The 13906-nt window shown below is 41.8% G+C and overlaps 1 protein-coding gene across 1 annotated transcript; it reads left to right on the forward strand.

The window, feature by feature from the left end:
• Positions 1-4071: 4071 nt before the first annotated feature.
• LRRC38 (leucine rich repeat containing 38) lies at positions 4072-13179 on the forward strand. The gene is made up of 2 exons (XM_088536091.1): positions 4072-4760; positions 12900-13179. Exons 1-2 carry the CDS (start codon positions 4133-4135, stop codon positions 13151-13153), a joined length of 882 nt encoding a protein of 293 aa, XP_088392217.1. The 5' UTR covers positions 4072-4132; the 3' UTR covers positions 13154-13179.
• Positions 13180-13906: the final 727 nt, after the last annotated feature.

Consider the following 13906-nt stretch of genomic DNA (forward strand, 5'->3'; position numbering starts at 1 on the left):
CAGCATCTACAGCCTCAGAGTGCTTTGATAAAGTATTTAGTAGTAGTTCTCTGTAGAAGAGTTGGAAAGGATGAATCTAGAGCACAGCACACAATCTACATTTGGAGGAAATTCCCCTGGTTCATTTGGGGAACGCTATATTTATAAGGACATTTAAGAATTGCATTCTACTTCTCTTTTCATGAGTGGGGTTAGGTGTTAGTACTGGCCTTTGGTTTGAGACTTCTGTTTGGCTTCACTGCTTGAAGCTTAGGAGCGGATTGGAACAAGCCCCAGCTCTGAAAGTTATGTTCAACTCAAACGGCTGCTTTAAAGTCAGCAAGTTTCGTGAATTTTCCTCAAAATAAAATATGCTGGAATTCTAGTTAGAAACTTTTCAGGGTTTCCCAATATTACTATATCCCAATAGTAAATGAGGTTAGATACGTGGTTTGGTGAAGAAACTAGAGACCAACTTTGCATGTAACTTTGTAATACATAAGAATAGCTCTTCTGGCTCCTATGAAAGATCCGTTTGGCTCTGAATCTGTCTTGATCTTAGCTGGCACAGGAGATACTGTGATAGTGATTTTCCTGTAGTGAGGATCCTGCCTTTTGCTTTGGGGGAGCCGACCCATCCGTTTCCCCAAGTGTGGGCAGTCACATAGCTGCGGATTTGTGTCGCCATGTCACTGCTCATGACTTAGGAGCAGTAGGAGAATTTTCACTCTTAGTTGCCTTCAAATTTACTCTGAAGCTGTGGTAAGTCTGACTCATAAACTGTACTGAGGACAGGCAGTTGTCTCATGGCAGCGGGTTAGTTTACAAACCAACTTGTTTCCTGGGGCGAAAGAGGAAACAACTGATTTACAGTCCCTCTTCCCTTATGAATGACTGTACTGGTTGTAAATGGTCTGCTAATAGGAATGACCATGTGTCTGCCTAACCCACATCTCTGCAGAGCAGCTGATGGAAGCGTTTTGATGGGCTTTGGCTGGACTCATTTGGCTGCCGAACTGTAGTGTCTAAAGTTCTCAAATTCAATCATTGTTGCTGTCACATTGATTAATTTTGATGTAGTTTTGCTGCCAGCAGCATAGCAGCAGCAGTGAAGGACGGGGCAGGTGTAATATAAGCTTCACTTCACAGTTTCTAGCATTTCCTCATAAATCATGAGGCACAGAAAATTGCCTCTTCTCTCTTTTGCTCCATCTTCTAGATGCAAGATCAAAGGGAAAAGTGCCCAAGGTGCCCCTTGGCTGCATCCATAAAAACATGTCTGGTCATAGCAAGGGAAGATATTTCTCAGAACAGTGTGTTGAAATCAAAACACTTAAATATCCGAGGGGAAAAAAAGAGTTTCCATTCAGAGATACAGCTAAGCACTTCAGTGTTTAATTAATGGATTAACTTGGTGTTAATGTGTTTGAGTGCAGGTTCCCAGGACATGTTGCTGATGTATGATAATGAAGAAAACCTTTTGCAGTCCTCAGTGCACCTGGTACAGCAGCCTGGGCCATAGCGTGTGCCTTGGTTCAGCCAAGCATAAGCCTGGATTAGTATCTTCCTTCACAGAAAAACATACTCAATCAGCTATTCACAAATATGAATGAGGATGGACAGTTTTCAGTTCATCTCTTGTAAGTAACAGCTTCTGGATGAGAAAGGGATGGATGGATGACCAGATCATATCTTTCATTTTTCTACTTGGATTAATCAGGATTTCTTTAGGACACTATTGGAAAAGGAAGAAATGAGGCTCAGAGTGTGGGTAAGTTCTAAGAGTACAGTAAAACTTGCTAATAGCTGATCACAAACTGTTGAGGTAGTAGCTTATCATAAGCTATGTAAAGGCCAATGTCCTATAGAGCACAAGAGGGTGCTATGCACTCAGCAGATAGCAGACTAACCCCTTTATATAGTAGCACAGGTTACTCTCAACGATGCAAATGAAAGATTAAACAAGTAAAACTTTAGTATTTTTCTAGATAGAAAGCTTTGTTGAATCTCCTGCTGTATAAAATTTCTTGAAATGTCCAGGAAAGGAATGATGCTTCAGAAAGATTAAAGAGAATTTCTATTCCATGAGGGAAATAGATGAGGTAAAGAGTAAGCAATAGCCGAAGAATGAATAGAGCAAAGCAGAGAAAACTGAAACGGGAAATGTTATCCAGAGAAAGAGAGGTCACGCAGAAACTCTCCGAAATGAGATGCAGCAGGAGAGGTGACAGGCAGTGGCAGGCAGCCTGTGGTGGCAGGTGCTCCATCTGCTCTGGTGTAGCCGGAGGTCAGCGCTGTTACAGTCGGTGAAACCCTGTTCTTTGGCTGAATGCTCTGGGAATGGGGCCAGTGTTTGACAAACCTACAGGTTACCTAGGCCAAAAGATGCAGAGCTTGATAGGGAGCACTGCTTCCCTGCCAGGCCTGCACACTCATGTGTGTCTTAGGAAATCTCCACAGATTCTGTGGAGAAATTGCAAACTGCATTTATGAGTGTACAAAAGTTATGCTGTTGCCAGTCTTTCCACTACAGGGTAATGACAATACCTGAGAAATTAGGTAATGAAATTACGTATGAGTAATAGGAAGTTTGGTTCTGTCCTTCACATAGGAGCAAAGGCTGGAATTTCGGAAAGCCAAGTCCCATTCCTGACGTCTCAGAAATCTCCGCCAAGGAGCGGAATGACCCTGTGGGGTCTGGCAGGGACTCAGGTAGCAGAGTGCATGGTGCTGTCCTGCTCCCAGGTAATTGCATAAGGAAAAGGGTCCCTATGGAACAAAAAAGTGGGGAAAGCGGAGCCAGGGCTCCTTTTTCTACCAAGCAGTGCCATGTGCTTACTGAGAGGCGGATACTCTTTTCAGTATTCACATTTAACTCCAGATATCTTGGGAGGATAGGAAGGAAAATTTTGTGCCCTGTCCTAGCTGAAAGATATTCTCAATTCCAAAATATGTCCCTATATCAAGATTACTGGCCTCTCTCTGACATAAGAAAGAGCTTTCCAAAGGTGTTTGAGTTTCTTGGCTCCAACTCTCAGGAATTGGGTACCCAAATACCATTTGTTTTCTTTAGAAAATCTTCTGTCATCATCCTTGTGTGGCCTGAGCACTGGGCTCCCATTCCCACCTCTTCCCAGGTGTGCAAAAAGCAGGGGGATGGAGTCAAAAGTTCATCTTGCAGCTGGCAAAGGATGTGTCTTTCTGGGTGTGGATGTGGGGATGTGTCAGGAACACAGATGCTGAGTTGCAAAATCATCTCTGCTCTGCCTGGGCAAGCAGATTGGCTTTCACATATTTCAGACCCCTGAAGATGAAGTGAATCTGTTCAGTTTAAACTAGCCGAGGATCTGAGCCACAACTCGTGCTTTCAGCTGGTAGATATTAGCAGAGCCAATTAGAAAGTGGCTGCTGTGGTCATTAAACCAGGAAACCGCTCACCTTTGAGGTCATATTCCTTGTTGCTGCAGTAGGTTGTGCTCCTTGATTGAGATGTGTCGTGTATAAATAGTGTGAAACGTGCGTCACTGAAGGCATCCCGAAATGGCCCAGGTCAGTGCTCCTGTCCTTGCTTCCCCCCTTGCTGCTCTCCTGCTCTCTGTTTTAAAAGGGATGAGCAAATTCTTCTCAGCACTTAACCTGGTCCCTGCCCCTTGCCTGCTTTTCCGTAGGACACTGATCACTTTGATGTAGGTACATGCTGGGCCGTGGAAAAAATACAAAATAATCGATTTCATCGTGGTTCATTACCTGAAGGGCTTTTGAATCGTGCGCTGCTGCTGTGAGAGTTGCAGGGTCAGGTGTGATTTCCCATTTGCTGGAATATGTGGCAAATACGCAAACAGGCTCCCAGCTTTTTTTAGCTCACAAAAACAAGGGAGTCCTTTGAAAGGCCCCGCGTTTGCCCAATCATCGCTTTCCCTGCCGCTCTCGGTATTATCATTCCGTGACAGTGTAAATCCGTGTGTCTGCCTCCCTCCCTCTTCCCTTCAGTCATCCTCTCCCTCCCCCTCCCCGGGCTGCTGCTATCGGATCGGGGATGATATGTGATCTCCTGGATACAACCACACACACGAGGACCAGGCACTGCTGCTCAGCCCAGCAAAATGTCCTTCTCCTAGAAGCCGTGCTCCTCACAGCTTCCAAATCCTTGACGATGTTGCCATGCTTTCCTCTCTGCCTTCTGCCTTCTTCTGTCTTTATCTGCCTGCTTTTCCTGCCCACGGGCCATTTTTGCCCTGCTGTCTGTAGCTGTATGGACTACCACACTATAGATTGCCGGGATCAAGGACTCCCCAGTGTTCCTAATCCGTTTCCATTGGATGTGCGGAAACTTCTTATAGCTGATAACAACATTCAGGCAATACCAGCTGATTTCTTTATATTCTATGGAGATCTGGTCTATTTGGACTTCAGGAATAACTCCCTCACCTCTTTAGAAGAGGGCACTTTTAGCAGTTCTACCAAACTGGTATATTTAGACTTAAGCTACAATAATTTAACACAGCTTGATGCTGGGATATTCAAATCAGCAGAAAAACTGATAAAATTGAGCCTTGGGAACAATAACCTGGCGGACGTGGATGAGGCTGCTTTTGAGAACCTGGAACAGCTCCAAGTGTTAGAATTGAATGACAATAACTTACAAAGCCTGAACGTGGCTGCCCTAGAAGCACTTCCCTCCCTGCGGACTATTCGCTTAGAGGGCAACCCCTGGGTCTGTGACTGTGACTTTGCCAATCTTTTCAGCTGGATACAGGAGAATGCATCCAAGCTCCAGAAAGGTAAAGCCTGATGGTTGTGTGTCTGTGTGTCTTGGAGGGGAGGAGGCGAGTGGTCAAATATTGTGTGCTGCCTGCAGTGACCAAACGATGCTTTGGTCAAACGGTAATGGCATGCTTTAAAACCAGGAGTCCCTTAAAATGATGCAGGTTGATTTTTTTTTTTTTTCAGCACTGTCCTCCCCAGTTAAGAAATAAAATTTAAAAATTAAGCCCTAATAATTATGATATATAGACTAAAGGTGCATAGGTAGTGAAGGGAGGTTTTTCAATTTGAGTGAGCACAGATCTGAATGTCTTCCAGATTTTGGTTTATCTCTGGTAAATGTTTCCCACAATAAGCCCTTTTAAAAGATGAATATTCTCTGCGAATTCCCTTAAGGGAACTGCCTTTTCTCTCCATTTAGTCGTCTTCTGTAGAGCTGCATGGAAGAGTTAACTCCCCATCCCCTATTTTATACAAAACTTGTTTAAGGCTTTTATTTAGTTTTAGTTGAAATAACACTGCTTCCAGATTGGGGAATCAATTAAAATGGTCCCGCAAAAACCCCAAATGCAGGTCAACTTACCCTGACATTTGGTACAGCAATTTTCAGACGAGCTTTGATGAAAAAACTATTAAAGCTGCCGCGTGTAAGGAGCCCAGGTTCTCTCTCCATGCTTCCCTGTCGACCCCAAAGCTTCTCTTAACCCAGTTTAGCTGGACATCACCTCCCAGTTCATGTCTCCCACAGTGCTAGGGCATAAACTCATGCTGTTGAGCACCCCAGCTGCCAGCAGAAGGTAAAGGGCTGGCAGCTGATAAGGGCTGCAGGGGATACAAAGGATCCCCCAGTGTGAAATCAGCCTATGTCTGAAATGTCCCTGCAAAGGTGAGAAGTAAGAAACCAGTCAAGAGTCACTTGAGAGAACAGGTCAAGGTCAAGGAGTTGTGTGTTTCCTTGAGTTCCTGTGCAAAGGCAGAAAAACACAGTCCAGAAAGACATTTCAGATTTTTTTCCTCCTTTCTTGATCACAGGAGTGTGTAATCATTTATTTAAGCTCTTCCTATGCTCATGACCTTGGGTGGCATTTTGTAATACACTAATCTAGGCTGCCCTAAATATTCTTAGCTGTAACAAAAAAAAAAAAGCTGTTTTAGGAAGGAAGACAGTGATTTTTTTTTTCCTGACATCCTCAGCTGCAACTTTTGTCTTCACTATTTCTAAACCAAGCCTTGACCTTTTCTCCTGCTTTCCCAGTGCACTAGCTAAGGTTTTTTCTTTATGTGAACTAAGTATTTGCTCATTTCTCACACTGGGACAAGCATCAGTCCAGTTTCCCTGTGTTTTCACACCAAATTACCTTTTCTTCAACCTCTTCTTTCACTTCTTGCTCTCCAAGGTTTTTGTAAGCAAAATATCTGATCAAATCTGATCATATCCTCTCCCTTTTCTGACCCTTGACTCTGTCCTTCTTTCTACTCCCTTTTAATGCACTTGCATCTTCCCTTTGATCCAGAATCTGCTCAGGCTGAAGGAGTCTGTTCCAGTCCATCTCTCTTTTGCCATGTCAGTGTTTTTAAGCTTATCCAAACTTATGCCTGGAAATCTCAAATGATTTAAGCTTTCTCATACTATTGTTGCTATTCTTCAGTGTTGTGCAAGGTTAGAGATTTTTCTCACAGCAGTTTATCTCATCCAAAGTTATGAGAAGGTTTTTTTTTTTTAGCTGAGGAGCTTAAAGGCAAAATCACCTGTCTATCTAGATCTTCCAAACATTCAGCTTGATTTGATTTGGGGAGACAGAGAGGAAAGGTGCAAATACTGAAGCTGGTTCTTTTCCCCTCACCATGGCCTAGTGCTTTGCATTCACTCCTGGGAGCAGCTTCACTGATTTCTTTGCAATCCGTCAAATTTAGTGCATCTATGCAGAAGACTGTGCAAACTCAGCCTTTTTCTTGCATGTTTTGAGCTACTGCCACAAATACTGTCTGCTATAATAAAATAGAAAAGCATTATTCAAGGCAATGAGGGCAAACTGTCTTGATGGCATTTAAAAGCAAATGTCTACAACTGAGGGCCTTTCAAAGCAACTTTTGAAAAGTCGCGTGAAATTAAATCTTACCATTGCAATTTGATTGCCTTATAGCTGTTTTTCACTGCTTTAAAGTGATATCAAAATGTTTAACCCACTAAGAACTAATCACGTTCCTATTTGCCTGGTTATACTTGTCCAAAGCAGCATTTCCTTGGCCTTTCTGATATTGCAGCTTCCCTGGGGGGAAGGAAAGAGCAGCTCACTCAGATTCATCATCCAGACTCCTTGTACTGCTGCAAGCCTGCACACAGAGCAGGGTATTCTCGCAGCAGGCACATCAAGTTAAGTAGGACAGTGAGCATTATGCCTGGAAACACTGCGAAAGAGAAAGATAGGGACATATTTTTAGGGCCCAAGATAAAAGCTCACTTATCTTGGCTGCATCCTTTGCTTTTATTCTGCATTGTGTGGCCTGTACTAATGGAAAATGGCAGAATGGAAAAGAGGAATTGGCTGGGGATTTTCTTCTCCTTACATTCTTTGAGAATATGCTGTGATTAACGACGCAGAGCTGTTCTGTAACAGAACGAAGTTCCCCAGCCTCTAAATGGCAAAATTAGTAACCTGGGTTTACTGAGGAGGGAAGGAATGTGGAGCAGTTCTCAACAGTTTTCATGCTACTCCAGAACAACACTACAATTTTTCCCTCTGATTTGGTTAATAATGGCTTGGTTATATAATGCAAAAAGTGTAGTAAAAGGAACGATTAGTGAAGTGGAATGGCAGTAAGTGGAGAATGCATAACGGTCTGTTTTCCAGGGAAAACCCAGAAGTTGTTCACTCTGGGTGAGAAACACTCATATATCTTCTAAAGACTTTCTCTACAAGGGTGAATTTGATTTTATAGGTGTTTGGTAAGTCTGAATGACAGCACAGTGACTGCTGGCATGAACCAAAGGCTTCCCATTGGGAAAAGCACAGTTATTTTATCTGGTGATACTGAATAAATTTTTGGAAATCAGAAACTTGGTGAGTTGGTGCAAAACCTCTGAGTCTTCAGAAAAAGTAAATGTCTTTCATGGAAGATTTTACTCCATGAGGGAACATGCAAAATCACAGAAGGAAATTGAAATGACAAAGGTCTAGGCTGGTCTTGAAAGTACTCAGGAAATGAAGGAAACTGAGATGTGTGTGATCGAGTTCTTGCCTCTGTCTGCATATATTGCTCCATAGTATCCTTTTTCTTTGTTTTTTACCAGGCTGAAGTTGCTTGCCTTTTCTGCTTAATTGGGTTATGAAGCCTATAAAAATACATCAAGTAATTTCTGCAATATGGAATGGCTTTCTCCTGTTTTCAGAGTTTGTTAGATCTTATGTTTTCTCAGCTGAAAATGCACTTTTCTATCCTTGTTCACCTCCTAACATAATTTTTGCAGTAATGCTATCTGAAACTTCAGGTTTATCTGCCAGAAAGTTGTTCCTGATGCAACAGGTTCTTCTAGCTCTGCCATCTTGTGTAATCTTATTCCAGTCTCAGGTATTCTAAATACATTTATTCTGTAACTAAAAAATAACATATTGCTTCAGCAATTGCAGCTCTCCCCATAGCCCCTGTGGTTGCACTGAAAATGGTAAACATCAGCTTCAAAAAAAATCATAATTACTAGAGAGCACAAGTTTCATTTCCCCTTCTAAGTTGATTGAAACAGCTGATATTTTGTAGGACCTCAGGTCTTATTTTTTCATCTGTACCTATTTACTCATCTGCTGTGTGGAGAAGCCTGCCTTAATTTGATGCACTAATTTAGAAGTAAAGCAAGCTTCAGCTAACAAGGACAGACTGTTCTGTCAATTAGAGCTGTTCAGCTCTTTCTTGAGTATCACGCACATGCTAACACATTGCTGGTACAGAACATAATATCCACTTTTCAGAAAGGAATTAAAAGCTCTGAGACATCTCACACATTCAGCAACTTTTACTCTGTTCAAGCAGAAAGTCCTAACAGAAATCAGTTTCCCCCAACAAGCTCATCAAATCTGTTTCTATATATATGCATATGTAAATATATAATGTGTTATCCTGCTTATTTTCAGTAAAATGGACACTGGCTTTTCGTTCTATTCCTTCTATCTTAAGGTTTTTTGGGATACTTTCCTCTTTCACATATTTGCAGATGTGAAGGCAGAATTTGCAGGTGTGGTTGTCTGATGTTAAGCCTTAAGTTATATTTAGACATTGAGATAAACTGTGAAATAGCTTTTCATGTTAATCTGTGAGATTCTGGGGCACTTGGCTGTCAAAGAGTTTATTTAGAGGTCTAAATATAGACACTAGTTTAGGAGGGTTTTGTTTTGTTTTTTAGTCATATTTTTCTGATATCTTGAGGCAGATTCTAATGAAATTTTATCTCTCTTCAGAGCCAATGCCTCCCTTACTGCTTATTAATACATCTAAAACATTAGTGACAGCATTTAAGTAGACTGAAGAGAACTATAGCTGGAGGCCAAATACCATACAAGAAACAAAACGTCACATTTAAACATTTCAAGTCTCTGTAAACTAGGATGTGACATAAGAGAGCAGCTAAAGGGGGCAAATATCAGTTTTGCTTTTCCCAGAAAAGTTGAAATAACATATTAGAGTCCTTTTACAGTTATTGTATAGACTGTAATGAACACATGTATATTTAACCCACTTGTTTTCTGCTCTCAGACAAGCCATAAACACTTCATTTTTCAGAATGTATTTCTGATACATTTCAGTGGGCATTTGCATTATCTCATATCATTAGATATCTCTGGATGCTAGAAAACTACTATTAATACAGCTAATATCTGTATTTTTAAAAAACTCAGTGTCCATAACAGAGATTGCCTACCTTTAGAGGGTCCACACTGAAGGTTTTCTTGCTGCAGCCAAAATTTAAATATCAAGCTTCCTTGAGACCCTTTTTCAGGAAGCCTGTTTGATTTTTTTTTTTAAAGAAATAAATTGATTTGGGATTTACAGAAAAAAAATCTCAAATATTGCAGAAATCAGTGCCACTGAGGTAGTCAAAGCATGTGAAAGTAGAGCAATAGAATTAAGTGACAATATTTTATCCCCCAGACATCTTGTGTTTGGGGACAGGTAATTTGACTGAGTCTATATGTGGTGGAATCACCCGGAGGAAAAATATTATAATTAATACTCATCACTTTATGTAGGCCACTCTGTTCATGCAGAAGGTGCATGATGACCTGGGATTGCCTTCTGCCAAAGTAAAGAACAGAACTGGGTTTAATTCTCCGGGCATCTCCAGTATAATAGGGCAGCTGGAGGGGATCCCAGTATTGGATCCCTACATGTGCTGGAGTCTGATTCCACTGTGAGAAGGTAACGTACCTAAAATAGTGTGAGGAAGGTAACATGTTGCCAAGGCAGAGAGCAGACAAAACAACATTGTTCAATAGCATTTTAAATGGATATATATACGACCTGCATGGATATTAGTGTTTACAGGTAAGCAAGACGTAGGTAGGTTCCAATATCCACAGCATTAGCTCTGAGAGGAGAAAATTCCTAGCAGAACGAGAAATACAGCTGCTAGTCTTGCTAGTTTTACAAATAAACAGTCTGCTCCAAATTCTCTTTGGAGTGGAAAGGAGAAACTCCTTTTGACTTCATTGGCTTTTGCAGCAGTGTCGTGATGCAGCAAAATACCCAGTTCACTCAACTGGATGGATTAAACAATGTTCTGTCCCCGTGAGCTGCTGGCGCTCGGTGCCGTGGTCACCCCCGCTCCCTTGCAGCCCGCCTGGCCCTCGTGGAGCAGGTCGGCTCACCCCGACTCGCTGAGGAGATGGTGCCTGCACAGGGCAGGGGAGGCCCTGAGGCCTCTCTGCTGGCTTAAGACATTGTATATTGCCTATTGGCATCTATTTTTGTTGACTAAGAACCCTGTGGAAACTTGAGGCTAAACCAGCATGTTGGAGTGTCAGGGAATAAAGCAAGTAGAAAATTCCTAATCTATTTGGTTTGAGAACGTGACCTAGATTCCAGTACCCACAGCTACATGGCAAAGAGCTTTTTGATTCTCCTTATTTAAGGACTCATGATCATTGCAGTGCACTGACTCTCATTGCAAAGACACCCTCTGTGTGACTTGGTGCAGTGTCTCTCCTCTTTGTATCGAGTGCCCTGGGATGGCAGGTGGAAGCAGCTGGGAACGGAGCCTGCGGGGTCGGTGTTGACCCATGGTGAAAGGGTGATTGGTAATGGGGGCTCTTACACATCCCTCTCTGGGAACCTTGGCAGATCCTTCCGTATCAGGTTATTTCTAGAGATGGATTATGCAGTAAATCTGTTTAGAACAATTTCCTTCTGAAGTCCTGGAGTCTTAATTTTCTGTCTGTCCCACACATTTTTTCTTTCCTTCCCTGTTGTCTAAAATATACAATATATTAGCTTAGATATGTTAACAAAGATTCATTAAGGCCACTCAGCAGAGATCATTTTAAAAGTTCACCAGTATTTGCTGGTATTCACCAGTGAGAACTGTTACAACTGGCCAGAAATAGCCCATGGAGAGTGTTTTGTGGTGGCCTGCCCTTTGGGCATGTGATGAGGATGGCACAGCTGCAGTGAAAACAGCAGGCAACAGTTACTCCAGTTTTGTTTTGTAGAAACAAAATTGTATAGAACTTTTTGTCATGTTTTAGCTACAATTGAGACAGATTTTTTTTTTAGATGCTATATTCCCTTGGACTAGACCAGTTTGGCTTCAAAATATTTCCGGAAAGCCTGTGTACCAGACTCCATATATATGCATACTGCAGATCCCAGACTTCTGAATATCTCCAAGGGCATTTGAAACCCTGTGTCTCTTATCTTCCTGGCTAAGCCATGGGCAGGAGGTTTCAGAGGTCTGCTGGGCAGGTTGCCTCGCCATCTGGTGCACATCTCCACCACGCTCCAGGCTTAGAGGAAGAATTACAGCCTGGATTCGGGTGGCAATTTGCCTAGAGGAAGCCGTTCAGCCTTGCATTCGTGCAGGCTGTGGTGCTGTTCTGCTGGCAGCTTGTGTTGTGGGTGAGAGGAACATGGAAAACAGGGGACAGCAGAACTTTTGACAAATAAGGCAAATATGGGATGGGTTTCAGGGATCAAAATGATGTGTGATTATCGTTTCAGGATCAAATAAGCCAGTGATAAATTGGTCCCAAGCAGACTTGGCTGAACCTGCTCTCAAATAGGCTAAACTTCCCTCTCAAATCAACGTAACACTTGAGCGGGAGGTAACAGTTCAGGTTTACTAAACCGATGAGCCTGGACCTGATAATAAAATAATAAAACCTCATGTGTTCCAGCTATTAAAGCAACCCAGGGCTCCAGCTCTGCTCAGGAGCAGACAAAGGGAGGTGCGGATCAAGTGCACCAGAGCAGGGTGCAGGTCATCAATACTCAACTCTCCTATTTCCCTTTTACATTCATATCCTCCGTAACAAGATAAAAGCTGTCTTTCCATCAGCTATACAGAGTTAATTCACTTCATTATTTGCTCTGTGCAAGCCCCACTAATGAAATCTCTTTTTTTTCCCATTGCTATGCATGGAAGAGCAGGGCTATGCAGTGAGTTATCTGCTTTTACTGACCAATACCAAACTCTAATCTCACTAGTTTTTGAATTTGGACCTACTTGCTTTCACTATAAAGAACTAATCTCCTTCAATAATGCATGGAGAAATAATATCAGCCAATCCATTTATAACACAGAGAGAAAAGGTGAAAGCAGATCAGAGTTAAATGAGTACCCATCAAACTTAACATGTGGCTTTGATCAAAATAAGACGAAAGTCTCTTTTTGCACCTGCAAAAAGACAGTATAGAAGGTATGAAGATGCAGAACATCATTATCAGGGAGAGTAACACCAGGCAAAACCAGAGGGCACTTGAGGGATATATGTAACAGCCCTTGGGGAATGTCAGATTTTAGTCAATTATTTCCCAAATTGCATATAAATTCATGAATCTAGAGATAATTATTTTCTTCAGACTATTTTCTTCAGCCAGCTGGTCTCTGTCCTGAGCAGCAGAAGGATTCATTAGTATTCCTGATTTTTCCCTCACTTCTTTTTTTACAGGTCTTCATGAAATCCAGTGTTCCCTGCCTGTGGAAAATAGAAGAATCTTTCTGAATGAATTATCTGAGGTCAGCTTTAGTGAATGCAAGTTTAGTTTGTCATTGACGGACCTTTTTATCATCATCTTCTCTGGAGTCGCAGTCTCCATTGCTGCTATTCTCTCAAGCTTCTTCCTGGCAACTCTAGTGCACTGCTTCCAAAGATGTGCTCCCAGTAAAGATGACGATGATGATGAAGATGACAGCGAGGACTGAACTGAGTCTATGTATTTACATTTTCTTGGTTTGAGTAGCCAAAATTTAGGATGAAAACAGAGTAAAAGCTTTAAATATGAATTAAATGAAATCAACATGTAAGGTTCCAATCTAATCTCATGAAGGTCATGGGAAGGAAATGCAGTTTGCACCTGGGACTTCTACAGTTTTGCTTACCTGTAACCTGATGCAATGAGATGGTTTGATTGCTATAATGCTTAATCAAATATTGCGTTTAAATATGGGTTTGGAAGAAATAGGGGGGATGGCAAAAAATAGTTGCAGTGTTTTAAAAGACTGACATTTTCCAAATTTTCTGATCAGCTGCAGATGCCCATAAATGCTCAATAGGTCATTGAAAATGCACTTTGAAAAGTGCTGAATATATGCAGCAGTTTCGGCTGGAAATACGAAAATTATTTTAAATAGTATCCTCCCTAGGGAAACGTAGCGGGATATTCTAGTAAACTCAGTCAACTTTCAGAATAACGGTTATGTGAAAAAGACTTCTAGAATTGTAGAAAGCATTATAGGTAGGTTGGCATTTTGTCTTTACAAATGTTCTCTGTGCACATTCATCCTCAATCTAAAGATAGTTACAGGCATCATTCAGACCAAAAAAAAGGGGTTTCTGTAAGCGAATTCTGTTCTAGATCTGACTCATCAACTGCAGTACTGCAGCTGCCTGATGCCTCTGTCGTGGTCATGGCTCAAGTACTAACTATAATGTTCTTTTGCATTTTAAATGCAATG

The sequence above is a fragment of the Tinamus guttatus genome, unplaced genomic scaffold (assembly GCF_059628265.1).
Source record: "Tinamus guttatus ecotype Peru unplaced genomic scaffold, ASM5962826v1 Tinamus_guttatus_pri_ptg000652l, whole genome shotgun sequence".
Taxonomy (NCBI): domain Eukaryota; kingdom Metazoa; phylum Chordata; class Aves; order Tinamiformes; family Tinamidae; genus Tinamus; species Tinamus guttatus.